The sequence below is a fragment of the Podarcis bocagei genome (genome assembly GCF_964188305.1).
Source record: "Podarcis bocagei genome assembly, chromosome: 12".
NCBI classification, from domain to species: Eukaryota; Metazoa; Chordata; class Lepidosauria; order Squamata; family Lacertidae; genus Podarcis; species Podarcis bocagei.
The window spans coordinates 23,105,246-23,119,722 of record NC_138137.1 but is presented as its reverse complement, the minus strand read 5'-3'; the positions used below and the strand labels follow the sequence as shown (position 1 = coordinate 23,119,722).

At 42.2% G+C, this 14,477-nt stretch overlaps 1 protein-coding gene and 1 long non-coding RNA gene across 4 annotated transcripts in view; both read right to left on the bottom strand.

The window, feature by feature from the left end:
* HACL1 (2-hydroxyacyl-CoA lyase 1) overlaps nt 1–14,477 on the bottom strand; it is a 33,262-nt gene that overhangs the window by 14,740 nt on the left and 4,045 nt on the right. For all 3 annotated transcript variants that reach the window (XM_081164643.1, XM_081164642.1, XM_081164644.1), the window contains exons 2-6: nt 10,488–10,592; nt 5,711–5,751; nt 4,354–4,434; nt 3,281–3,353; nt 1,651–1,728 (exon numbers count right to left, since the gene is read on the bottom strand). In XM_081164643.1, coding sequence (XP_081020769.1) covers nt 1,651–1,728; nt 3,281–3,353; nt 4,354–4,434; nt 5,711–5,751; nt 10,488–10,580 — 366 coding nt within the window. In that variant the 5' untranslated portion in view covers nt 10,581–10,592. The remainder of the gene's footprint in view (nt 1–1,650; nt 1,729–3,280; nt 3,354–4,353; nt 4,435–5,710; nt 5,752–10,487; nt 10,593–14,477) is intronic.
* On the bottom strand, nt 4,589–5,704 carry LOC308570284. Its single transcript, XR_014001076.1, has 2 exons — nt 5,317–5,704; nt 4,589–4,720 (listed from the first exon to the last, which is right to left on the bottom strand). It is a non-coding gene; the product is annotated as an uncharacterized lncRNA (long non-coding RNA).

Genomic DNA, 14,477 nt, shown 5'->3' with positions numbered 1-14,477 from the left:
CTTCTGTTGCTGCGTTTGCTCAAACTCAACAAAGAGCAGGGAATCCCCTGCCCTCCTGGCAAGCAGAGGGTTAAGGAAAGGATCGCGTCCTTCCTTCTAATCGTCCCTAGTCACACTGCGTGCAGGCTCCAGCCCACCACTTCCTCCTCTCCATGCTCTAGGGACTCGCAGGCAGCCGAAAAGCATGCAGGTGGGAGAGAGAGAGAGGGCTGGCTTGGGTGGTGGTGGGGAACGACTTTTGCTTTACAATGGTAGGTTTCTCATTTCTTTTCCAAAAGCAGAGAGCCCTGCCCCCAGGCCCCCTCCAAATTACAGCTTCTCCAAGCAATGTACCGCTGGAGGGAGACAGTATGCTTGTTTGGAAGAGAAACCCTGCTTCCCTGCTCGTAAGTAACAGCAGGCTGGATTGCAGAGTGAGACATGGAAATCTCTGGATTTATATGCTGTATATCAAATATCTTAATCTATACTTTCTACACGCGGCTGGTAAATCAGAATCTTTTTTTGCTTTTTGCTTTCCTTCCCTCCCCATTTAAAATGTGGTGACAAAGCACAGATCCACATGGATCCTCAGGATTTTTGCATTGGGTCACCCCAAATTCACCATCAGATCACATTACATGTCCATGGCTACAGTCTGTACCAAAAAAATCACGCACCCACTGTTGCCTGGGGCTGCAATGGTGCAAAAACGTGGTTACAAAGCATGGATCCACAGGATCTTTGCACTGGGTCACCCCAAATTCACCATCAGATAACTTAGCATGTCCATGGCTACAGCCTGCACCAAAAAAATCACGCACCCACTGTTGCCTGGGGCTGCAATGGTGCAAAAACGTGGTTACAAAGCATGGATCCACATGGATCCTCAGGATTTTTGCATTGGGCTACTCCAAACTCACCGTCAGATCACATGTCTGTGGCCACAGCATGAACCACAAAAATCATACATCCACTGTTTCATTTAGAATATTTTTTTCTTGTTTTCCTCCTCTAAAAACTATGTGCGTGTTATGGTCGGGTGCGTGTTATAGAGCGAAAAATACGGTATTTACACTTTTAGGCTGCAGTCCTAGAACACATGCTGGGCTCTGAGCAAGTGCCATTAAACTCAGTGAGGTTTACGTCTGAGTAGACATGCAGAGGGCTGCACTGCCCACTATATATACAAAATAGCACATGTAAAGTATTAACATCTTCAAAAGCATTGGATGTTTTCTACATTTATAGGATGATCCTACAACTTACTGTTTGAGATGTACCAGTGAGAGGTGTGCCAATTCTATAAAGGTGTCACCTACGATCTACTATAATGCACTGCCCCTGTAATACAGTGGTACCTCTGGTTACGTACTTAATTAGTTCTGGGGGTCTGTTCTTAACCTGAAACTGCTCTTAACCTGAAGCACCACTTTAGCTAATGGGGCCTCCTGCTGCTGCCACACCGCCAGAGCACAATTTCTGTTCTCATCCTGAGGTAAAGTTCTTAACCCGAGGTACTATTTCTGGGTTAGCGGAGTCTGTAACCTGAAGCGTATGTAACCTGAAGCATATGTAACCTGAGGTATCACTGTGTTCTACTGCTGGTTGCCTGGCCTACAGAGCTGAATGCTGAGGAGCAAGCATCAATGCTTTTCAACTGCTTCATACCTTCTCAATCACAGCAGGAATATCTTCAAGACTGCTGGGTCTGGCGGAAAATTTGCTGTACAGCCGACAAGCTTCAACCTAGATTCAAGCAAACACATATGCTAAAGCCAACTTCTACCTGTTTCTCATTTTCTGACAGCATGAGTTTTATTGAAAGGAAGTAGCTCGGCTGGACCCAACCAAAGGTTTGCTCAACATCCTGTTTCCCAGTGTCCAAAGGGAAAGCCCACAAGTGGGGAATGACGGCAGTGGCCCTCACTGGCTATTGCTCTGCAGGAGCTGGAATTCAGTGCCATGCAGCCTCTAAAATTAGGCATCACAGCTGATGCCAGACAACACTATGTTAACATGCAATATTCAGTAAAAGAAAGATTCTACATAAAATCAAAACAGCCTTTAAATCCAACCAATTGGTGCTTTCTGCAAGAGAGGGCATGTGACAGATACCATCCTATCAGGACGTCCATTCTGCAAAATGTCAGAATTGGGCCTTCGTTGCTGCAGCATCTAACCTTTGGAACTCCCTTCCACTATATATCAGATAGATGCCTTTTCTATTGTCCTTTTGGCACCTGTTGAAGACTTTCCTCTTTTAACAAGCCTTCTAAGTGGAGATCTTTATCCCGGCTGGCATCTGTATTGGATCTGAAGTGATTTTATATATGTGTTGAGATGGTAGTTGTTTTAAATTGGTTTTGTATATGCAATAGTTTTATACATGTTGATGCTGTATTGTAACTTGTTTTGGGGTGCCTCAAGGAAAATGATTCATAAATTAAACAGCAACAATGAATAACAAAATATTTTATAAAATAAATAAACTCAATCATTAATTTCATATATATTTATTTTATTTTCTAACATTTATATACTACTTGATTGTAAAACAAATAACTCAAGGCGGTTTCAAAAAGAATGAAACAATAAAATTGTTAGTAAAATCCAGTGAAACATTCAGAAAATTAAAATCACAATTAAATTAAAAACATACCAGCATTCTAGATATCTGGATAAAAAAGGTAAAGGTAAAGAGACCCCTGACCATTAGGTCCAGTCGTGACCGACTCTGGGGTTGTGGCGCTCATCTCGCTTTATTGGCCGAGGGAGCCGGCGTACAGCTTCCGGGTCATGTGGCCAGCATGACAAAGCCGCTTCTGGCGAACCAGAGCAGCACATGGAAATGCCGTTTACCTTCCCGCCAGAGGAATACCTTACCTATTTATCTACTTGCACTTTGACGTGCTTTTGAACTGCTAGGTTGGCAGGAGCAGGGACCGAGCAGCGGGAGCTTACCCCGTCGTGGGGATTCGAACCGCCGACCTTCTGATCGGCAAGTCCTAGGTTCAGTGGTTTAACCCACAGCGCCACCCGCGTCCCCAGATATCTGGGTAGGCATGTCTAAACAAAAATGGTTTCAGCAGGTGCCAAGAACAGTACAGTGAAATTGCCTACCTGATATCATTATGCAGGGAGTTCCACAGTGTGGTGCCGCCACACTTAAAGATCAATTTCTTACATATGTGGAATGGGTATTATGTGGCATTTGTAGCAGTGCCAGTTCCACAGATCGAATACCCTAAACCATTTCATGCAACACGTTTAGGGAGGAAAAAGTGACCAAGCTGTGTACCTGTGGAAATTCTTGGAAAGCTCCCATCGTTTCTTGATTTCTGTCTGAGGAACCTCCAATAACAATCAAAGGCCTGGGGAGAGGGGGGAAAAAACATTTCTTGGAACCAGGGGTCATGAATTATCAAGATTCCAACACACAGTTTCACCTTGATCCTGCAAAATGGCAGCATGGCATAAACCCAGCATTTGGTACCCAGGAGTCCATGGTGATTGGGCCCAGGAATCTTCTAAGAAATTGTAAGCATGCTCAGCTTTGACAGACTCACCAGCTGTTGGGGGAGTCAGAGGAAAGGGGAGATAGAAGGCTGAATCTAGTCCTGCCTTCCAACAGAGGTAATTGGCACTTCCAAGAGGATGACTCCAATTAATGCTGCTGTGTGGGAGGATCTTTTGAATTAGGACCATCATCATTTTGGGCCCAATCGCACTATCTTACTTATGATTTGGCCTTGCAAGCTTTCATCACTTCAAAACAAGATTCATACAGGACTCAACTTAACATATCTCCAGTTTGCCTAATATTACAGATGGCAGGGTTTTTTTTGAGAGGGAAACACACACAGAGAAAGGTTGAATTGGTTCTGCAAAAAGATTAAGAGATTTTTGCCTGCTCTTTTATGACTGGATAAACAAGATGCCTCTTACCCTATCAGATGATATGATAGTTTCCAAGTGATAATGTTATCATGTGCTACAGACACTGCACTTAAAGGATAAGATGCTGTTATAAACAACATCTTTAAACCAAGTTATGGTGTGACTGTATTGGTCACATAGCTGACATGATTCAGCTGATAGATTTCCTAAAGTATCGAGCTCTTTTCCTGTATGATAATGAACTTGGCCGCTGTAAAAAAGATCTGAAATCTATGGAGTCACCAAATGTATTTATATGCTGTCCTAGCGCAATGCCCTACCTGCTTAAAACAGCACACACACAGAGAGTAAAGAAGCAGAAGAAAAATGACATTTTATCTGGCTTTCACGACACATGATTTGTATTATAACTTCAGATTAATTAGAAATTGGACTAACAGTCGATCAAAAAAACAGCAACCATAGGTTCATTACCAGCAATTCATGTTTGCATTTGCCATTCCACCGAGAGCATGTATGAGGCCAGGACCAGAAACTACAAGGCACACGCCAGGCCTAGAGACAAAGGGGGAAAAACAAAGAAGGTATATAAAAATGTATGGAATGAACACACAGATTTAGCAGGCAGGGAAGCAAATTACTCTAAAGGCATCATGAGGAAACACTGTCATAGGACATCATGCTGAAGAATCAATTTGGAAGGACAGAGGCAGGCTACAAATTTTAATCAACAAATCATACAGGAAGTCAGAGAGGCTCTGAGGAAGCATGCGCATATGAGTAAGAGAGGAGGGGTGTGACTCCTTTCTGTGAAAGTATCTCCTTAGTATTGGCCACAATACTAGTATCTTAGTATCTGGCAAGGGATATTGCCAGACAGGAGGACATAGCCTGTGTGAAACCTGGGTTGTTTCTGGGGGAGCAGTTGTATCGGGCTGCTCCAGCTCGCTACCTGGCGGATATCCACTACGTGGAATACCGCAGACTATTTACTGCAGCTAGGCTGAATGTTCTTGAAGGGAAGATATGGAGGAGTCCCATATGACCAGAGATTATGCCACTGTGCATTGGGCGAGGTAGAATCCACAGAGCACATTTTACTGAGCTGTCCCAGCTACAACGATTTAAGACAGCATCTTATAACTCCATACTTATCCCAGCTCAGTTCCCGACAAAGAGGAAAGCAGACAGCATATCTGCTAAATAAGTCTTCTGGGAAAACAACTTTGTCAGTGGCTAAATTTCTTTTCCTGGCACTCAAGTGTCGGAAACGTATAACTGAATGCCTTGATGTTGGGTTATCTGTGAGAGGTCTAGTACTGTGGCCCTACCTATTTATGTACCCCTATGACGTTATAGTTTATAATTATTGTGTTTTATTTCTGACTATCGGTCGAATAAAGGATACTGATTGATTGATTGAGTATTGGCCACAACCCCAAAAATCTCATGGAAGCTGATGTGCAAGTGCATATTCTTTTTGTAGAATGGAAAACCTCAGGACCTTCAGCAACCATTTCCTTTTCATCCTTTTTGTTTACGTTTGTTTAGGTTACATTTTCTAAAAGTGGCCTTTTATTTACTAATGGAGAGAAACGCTTGCTGCACATATACAGAGGTTTGCAGTAGAGAAAACATTGTAAAGTGGCAAGTAGATAGAGGCATACAGATAGCAAAACACTGGTGTACAAACAGTGAAAGCTTGTAACTCTGGAAGGCAACTACAAAGTCCTAGAAATCAATTCCTTATGATGATGATGATAGAACCAGGATTGTTTTTGCCTTTCAAACAATTGTTGACTCTGAAGACCAACACAAGGAAGCACCTTACCTGCCCGTCAGATACCCAACTGCAGAGGCAGCATAGGCAGCCTATTGAAAAATAAAACAAATATTTATCAGCAAGCTGGTGAATGGGATTTTGGTAGTTATAACAAAAAGTCACCCTTAAACACCCCCAACTAGTAAGCTGAGAGGACTTCCTACGGATGTTCAATTAAAGTAAATGGACTATGCTCAGCACACAAAGATGTCCACATGTGAACTAGAATTGACACAGCTTCTGAACTCAGATTTTCATAGCTACAATAGAAAGCTTCTTTTAAGACTCATTTCAGCTGGGGAGAGCCAGGGGGAGGTGGAACCTACGGGCAGAAGGGAATGCCTTCACACTCCCATGGGCACCGTGTAGATGACTCATATCCTTTACAAAAACAGAGATTTGTCCAGTCAAGGGTATCACCCAACATTTTGCATAGCAGAAACATTTCCTCTTCCAGGTGCTACTGCTTGTACTAGCATTGCATAAACAAGTGTTATGCAAGCACACAGATGGAAATCTCTGCACGTTTTTTCAACCAGTATTATGGAAAGTCACTTTGGACTACTTCTATGACTATTTTTCCCATATGCCAGCAGGTGGCATCCAAGAGAAACAGTAGGGAAATTAAACAAGGAAGGGGGAAACGGTAGAAATTGCTCCATCAGCACTGCAGAAACAAAACTGCACTACTCACTACTTGGATTCGAGTGGGCAGCTATTTCAGTCTAGAAACTATTACACGAGAATGTTATCTGTTTCGTTACAATCGACCTTGTTCTACAAAAATATTAAAGTAGGTGCAACAAATGAATTCAGTTTGGGGCTGCTTTTTTTATAACTGAACACTCAACAATTCCTGTTTTGCTTTCCAGCTGTTCTGTGAGTAGTTGAAACTGCACAACTAAAGTTGATGCATCTCAGATTGGGACACGGCTCAGAGGAATAAAATTTAGGTTAAAAGAAAATTGAGGTCATTTTTTGAGGTCTTGTCAGTGAAATGGGTGGCCTTTTCTCAGTGGTGGCATCCCGACTGTGTAACACTATTCCCAGGGAGGCTTGCCTTATGCTGTTTTTATAGTAACTTCACCCCCAAGTAAAGACACTATCATGCTCCCAGGCCCCTTGAAAGCCTGACTTCTGAACCACTGTTACTCTCTCTCTGCTGGAAGTTTTTTTATTGTTGTTTAGTCGTTTAGTCGTGTCCGACTTTTCGTGACCCCATGGACCAGAGCACGCCAGGCACTTCTGTCTTCCACTGCCTCCCGCAGTTTGGTCAAACTCATGCTGGTAACTTCGAGAACACTATCCAACCATCTCGTCCTCTGTCGTCCCCTTCTCCTTGTGCCCTCCATCTTTCCCAACATCAGGGTCTTTTCCAGGGAGTTTTCTCTTCTCATGAGGTGGCCAAAGTATTGGAGCCTCAGCTTCAGGATCTGTCCTTCCAGTGAGCACTCAGGGCTGATTTCCTTAAGAATGGATGCGTTTGATCTTCTTGCAGTCCATGGGACTCTCAAGAGTCTCCTCCAGCACAATTCAAAAGCATCAATTCTTCGGCGATCAGCCTTCTTTATGGTCCAGCTTTCACTTCCACATTTTAAAACTGTAGTCTATTATTTTATGCTGTAAGCCATTCAGTAAAAAGTGCTACCAGAAGGATTTATAGAAATAAAATAAGGATGTAAATAAAATAAAAAGGTGTGAAATGGTTGCAAACTCTCTCTCTCTCTCTCTCTCTCTCTCTCTCTCTCTCTCTCTCTCTCTCTCACTCATCACTTTTTCTGTTTCAATGTTCACATAGGAAACATCAAGAATGCAGTTAGATCATTGGAATTGGTAAGTTATTATGACAACAAAGATTTGCCAGAGAAGTTCCCCCATTTATACCATGGTTACATTCATGCAAGCATGTCAAACTTATTTACTACTGATAATGAAACTGCCACACTGAATTAATGGGAAACAGTGCACCAAAGACAGACTGACGTAATTTTCCAAAGCATGTTAAGGGTTGTTCCTGTCCACTATTTCTATGCCATCTGTTACATCACAATAATAAAAAGAGCAGGCAGCTTCCTTCTACCCCAACAGAAAAAACCAATGTTTTAAACTATCGTTTGTCATTGGCCTGGTTTGCACCTCCTATTAAACCACAGTTAGTGCTTACAATGGTTTGACACAAATCAACAAGAGTGACACTGAAGGCTGCTCCATGTTCCCACTCCATTCCTCCTCAGCTGTACCAGGACTGTACCAGGGGCGACAAGCCACAAGTGTTGGCTTGTTATATCGTCTGGACCTGTCCTAGACTCATGGTTTTTACCAAACAAACCCCAAGTGGAAGCCAAGGTTTATTCTTGGTTTACTGCTTTGTTGGGGGATGGAGGGAACCACAAGTCTGGGTTCAAAAAGCATCACAAGCCAAGGCCTGTAGTGTGTCACTTCCAGAGCAGTGCAGCCAGGAGCGGGGAAGCTGCAAAGGGAAAATTTTTAGAGCGTGCAACAGCATGGTGCTCATTCACATTAAGCCATTGTTAAACATGAAAAGCATGGCTTTTTAATGTTATTTATACATTTTTTACAATTTGTATACATACAACACATTGTCCATCACTTATCTCTTTCCTTAAGACTCCCATCTCTCCATGCTAACCTTGATCTTCTGCATATTCTGATAATCTACCCATTTTTGTCTCTAATCTTCCTTTATTTAGTATTATCTGCTGCTCATATGTTAACTCCTACTTGCAGGTTAAATTGAGTATAGTAGTCTCTAATATATTCTCCAAAATGCTTCCACTCTTTTCTTAGTTGCATCTCATCTTTATTTCTTATTTTCGTGGTTATGGTTGCTAATTCTATCAGTATATTCTGCCAGATTTCTTTCGTGGGTACCTCTTTTTTCCAGTTTTTCGCATAGACTATTCTAGGTGCTGCTGTCACATATAAAAAGGAGGTTAAGTACCTTCTTCGATTATAAGCATGGCTTTATGTGAACTGCAAACACACCCCTCAGCGGCCTAGAATTTCACCTCAGCGGCCTAGAATTTCTATTACATCAGGCTCTGGCAGGTGCATAGCTGTCAACTTTTCCCTTTTATTGCGAGGAATCCTATTCGGAATAAGGGAATTTCCCTTAAAAAAAGGGAAAAAATTGACAGCTATGGGCAGGTGGGATGAGGAGCAAATTTAGCAGAATCGTGAGGTGAGCTAGATGTGTCATATTCCAAAACAAGAATCTATGCACTGGGCAAAACTAATAATATCACCAATTTATATGAGAGCCTATGGCATTGCAAAGTATATTCATGCAGTTTGGTTGATAATTTGGGGAAAGGAGTCAATCCTCCCCACAACAGTTATCTAGAATAGATGTAAATATATTCTACATATAGAAAGCCCTCAATCCCTACCCCAAAATATATGCACATATGTGAGCAGGAATGAGCAGGAATGGTTAAATAACCAATAATAGGTAAGTCCAGAAAGCATAGGAATGAATAGTCAACATGGCGCTTAGCGTAGGAGTAGAATATTGAGGTAGCAATTTAGATTCAACATGGTGGGTGAGAATGCAGTTTTTACATAATACCTTTGACGAACAGAAGAGGGGAGAAAATGATTACTACTCAGAAACCAGAAGGCAATTTAATGTGACATGTGTTTCCCTTCTCCTTCTGAAAAAAAACATGGCAACGTACAAATGTTTAAAGATATACGGAGTGGGCGTTTCATTAGCAAGGCTCTTTGTACCTCACAAGCAGGGTGCCATGGCAACGACACATTGTCAAAGAAACTGACAAGCTAAAGCGACACACAAAACTTTGCAGGTAGAGTGAATGGCACTTTCCTGTGCAATTAGGCAATCTTGTCAGCACTGCCTCTGGTTACGCAATTTTTAAACTTATGCTGCTGTAACTCAATGAAATTCACATACAGTATCCTGACATGTGCCACCACCGGGAAGAATTATGGAAAGCTTCAGCCACAGCTCCCTCAAAAAACAAACTATACCTCTTGCTACTCTGCCCTCTGATAATAACCAAGCTGTCAGTTTGGGTTCTTCAAATGTTAAAACACGGGACCTTTATTAACATGGGACAGTTCTCAAAACCATTTACAGGTAAATTACATAAGACGTCCTCATGTATAAGACACCCCCTATTTTTGGAGACTCCAAATTAAGAAAACACGCCTCAGCACTACCTGTGTATAAGACGAGCCCCAATTTTAAACCTTATTTTTTGGTAAAAAAAATCTAGTCTTATACAAGGAAAAATACAGTAATTTCTCTCTCTCTGTATACGTGTGTGTGTGTGTACATATTATATGCCACACATTTTTTTTGTAATCGAGAATATTTGTAGCACAAAGGCAATTCGTTGCATTTTGGAAACAGGTGGTGAGCCATGAGATCAGAGTTCAGAGTGGTCAGAAAATCTGTAGTCACATCATACTTCTCAGAGTATACCCTACCAGAGTTGTTACATTCATACTCATTGGGGGGGGCTATTAGGATCAAATGACAGTATTTTTTCCTTGGGGGGAAGCAACTAAGATGCATTATTTTGTTGGGGGGTAGGATGCAAGGCAAGGAAAATGTTAAGAAGCCCTCTGTCCCACCCTATGCTGGGTTTCCTGTAACAGACTGCAGCTTCCACAACCACATATAAAAAACATTGGTGAAAGACTATACGTGACTGAGTACTGTGCACCATTCTCATTTTCAGATTATGCATAGGCTCAGATCGAGGCCTGGCTAGCAAACAAGGCTACTGAAGATACTTACAGCTTGTTCATTGCGCATTCCAATATATTTAATTCCACTTGCTTGAGCAGCAACTCCTACTTCGATCACTGGAACACCAACAATGCCAAACATATATTCGATGTTCTGAAATAAATAGCATTTTTTTAAAAAATAAGCTGTCTCCCCAAAATATTTATCTTCTATTATCTTAACTAGGTTTTTTGTTCGTTTAAGGTCAAGATTTCTAGGAGAAAGTTAGAACTGCAACTAAATACTTGCAGCTTCAACCCAAGCTAGGATTTTAGTAATGCCATGCGTAGACCACTGCAGCTGGTATACCTGTATTGATGATACTATATACCCAAGGTTCTATTAGTGCAACAGTCAATAAATGCTTATAAAGAATACTTATTTTTCACAAAAATACATTTAAACAGACATTTCCATGTATCTAAAAATAAGGAATTGTAACAAACATGTGATCATCATTTGGAAGAAACAATTACCGTATTTTCCCATCTATAAGACGCCCCCATGTATTTTTGGGGACTCTGATTTAAGAAAATGGGGGGGGGGGGAGATACTATCCGTGTATAAGACAAGCCCAGATTTTGAACATTATTTTAGAGTAAAAAAAATAGTCTTATACACGGAAAAGTACGGTACTTTAATAAAATGTATATTTATGAACATTCTGGGTAGTTCACACATTTTTTTTACTACAAACACAGTCCCAGATATGCAAGAATGGGGACAAATAAGGTTTGTGAATGAGGAACATGTAAACAACAACAACTGTGTTCCCATGTGTTGCCCGGATAAAGAGACATCATGATCAGTATAATTGTTACTGCTATCCTAGGATATGATGGCTGATTAACACATTATGTGTGTGTGTCTACACTAGGCGTAGCCAGTGTGGTGCCCTCCAGCTGTTGTTGGACTTCCATCAGCAACAGTCAGCATGAGCAGTGGTCAAGAATAATGGGAGTTGGCCCAACATCTGGAATGCACCATGTTAGCTACTCCTGGTGTATGAATGCATGACCAAGGAGAGCTGAGAAGAAGAGGAGGAGGAGTAGTAGTAGTTTGGATTTGATATCCCGCTTTATCACTACCCGAAGAAGTCTCAAAGCGGCTAACATTCTCCTTTCCCTTCCTCCCCCCCAACAAACACTCTGTGAGGTGAGTGGGGCTGAGAGACTTCAGAGAAGTGTGACTAGCCCAAGGTCACCCAGCAGCTGCATGTGGAGGAGCGGGGAATCGAACCCGGTTCACCAGATTACGAGACTACCGCTCTTAACCACTACACCACTTGAGCAGCTAATACAGGGATCGGCAAACTACGGACCCTGGGCCGGATCAGGCCCACCTGGGTCTTAAATCAGGCCCGTGCCAGGAAGCCAGAACCCGCCGCAAAGCCGAGACTCCCAGCGATGGCGACGGGAGGAAGAGGCCAAGCGGCAGTGGCTCTGCCACTCAAATGTCGCACCTGGTTTACCTCAGTGGCGTTTGATTGGCAGAGATGTCCCCGCGCCACGCTGAGGTAAACCAGGCGCGGCGTTTGATTGGTAGAGCAACCGCCACTCAGCCTCTTCTTCCCGTCGCTGTCACTGCCCTGGTGCTCCTGTGGGCCAGAGAGCAGAGTGGACGAACTCGCTCTGCCTACCCATGAGAAGCAGCGGCGGCAGCAGGTCTGAGGGTCAGTGGACGGGCCCGCTGCTAAAAAAAAAATGCCAACCCCTGAGCTAATACATGCAACCACCCAGTTTCCTACGGAAACAGCACAAAAAGCTTTCCAGATGTTGTATGAAGTAGATTATTCTCATCTTCAGTAAAACAGTACGTGGGGTTGCCAGAAATTTAGGCAACATAGCTGATGATCAGCATATGGATGTTCTTTATACAAAAGAAATGCTCTTCTGAGTGATCACACAATGAATCTTGGTTTGGAATCCTTGTGTGGACAAAAAAGTAGGTTTAGCCATTATGGTTTATGAGGAAATTGTGAAAGGACCCAAAGCTTCTCAAAGTTTGCTTGTGTAGGCCCAAGCCACAATTTGGATTTCTTCCTGAATGCAGCTATTATGTATGATATATTAAACTTGTACATAATATTGGTGTTTACTGCCAGTATGTACCTTTCTGGCTTGTACAATGTCATCCAGGTGATCTGGGCCACCAAAAGGAAGACAAGGCCATATGAAGGAAGCCAAGTCAGCTAAAGCACAGTTCGCTGAAAGCAGTTACACATGCATGCCCAGGTTGCTGACAATGTGATACTTTCAAAGGGCAATAAACCCTGAGCTAAGGGAACTTATTTTGCTGAAGCGATTGCATATAATGATTAACTTATTAAGCAATGGACTTTCCACCAATGGGCATAAAAGGGAAGCCTCGTTAGCAAAAATGTCTTCTTCTTTTTTGAAGCATTATCTGGAAAATCATTTATAATTTGATTTTACTCAAGCTTTAGTTAATGGTTGATCACTGGGTCCTTGATGCTGTGGGAACATTATTGCAGAAATTGTTATAGCTAGGAAGTGGAAGGGACAAGTGGGATATAAAATGGAAGAATGGTATAAAGAGATGTGGGATATAGCTATTAATGATAAATTAACATGTGTCATTAAGGTAAGACGAGGAATATACAGGAGAAATTATTCTAAGGCAAGCTTCCTCGGCCTCAGCCCTCCAGATGTGTTTGGCCTACAACTCCCAGGATCCCTAGCTAGCAGGACCAGTGGTCAGGGATGATGGGAATTTTAGTCTCAAAATATCTGGAGGGCCGAGGTTGAGGAAGCCTGTTCTAAGGCAATACGGAGGGTGTTTGTAGAATTTGTACTGTTAAAACGGAAAGAGGTCAAACCATCGCAAGAGGTGCTGAAATTATGGGAGGTTGGATAGTTACAATGGAATAGTCTCAGTGGTGGGGTGCACATTTTTATTCTTATTATTTATGATTATTACTTTGTCCAAAGACAAAAATTAAAAAAGAAGCCGCTTCACACCAGGTCAAACGGTTTTGTCTTGCCTAATATTGTCTACATAACTTTATCCAGGAGTTTCCAGGCAGGGATCTGTGCCCCATCTCCACCTACAAGAACCTTTCCAACTGGAGGTGAAAGGACGGGCAGACATGGGACGTCCCGTGCTCTTTGCCACTCTGCTATTGCTTCTCCTGGCATGCTGTGATCTTTCACCTAAGTCCGCTAATCCTTGATGCCGTTCCCAGATTAACTAATTCTTTTTATCTTCCCTACACCTTCTTGTGCAACGAGAGCCAAACCTACACAATCTACACTGTAGGCAGCACGGCAGCTCGACAGGTACATGCTGAGAAGTGACAGGGTAGTAAACAGCTCCTTAAAACGAGAGGGGCCAAAACAGTGACAAGACTCGTTGCAATTTTGAACCATCCACGACCAAACCTGAGGCTCTCCTGTTGATGTTTCACCTCCCGTTGCATATTGGCAGGGCCGGATGAGGACCTAAGCTACTGAAGGTAATGGGGCCCTTTCTATGTCCAGCTGTCCTTTGTCAACAACAAATTGTCACTGTTTTTCGGGTTGAATATATGCTGTATGGTAATTTATGGACCTAATGGGTATCTAAAGCCATTTGCACATAACAAATAGGAGCCTACGCAACACAAAACACTGTTGCTGTATGTAGGTTTTGTTTTATTTGTTTTTTATCTTATATTTTTGGAATTTTTTTCTTTAATTTATTTGGGGGGCCCCCAAGAGAGTGGGGCCCTAAGCTATAGCTTGTTTAGCTTATACGTAAATCCGACACTGGGAAATAATAATAATAATAATAATAATAATACAGTAGTAATAATAATAATAATACTGTAATAGTATTAGTAGTAGTAATAATAATTTATTTATACCCTACCCACTCTGGGCTGCTCCCAAAGGAATACTGTATTAAAATCACGATAAAACATTAAAAACTTCCCTAAACAGGATTGCCTTCAGATGCATTTTGGGCTACACGTCCTCGACAGGGACTAGAACCCTTCAC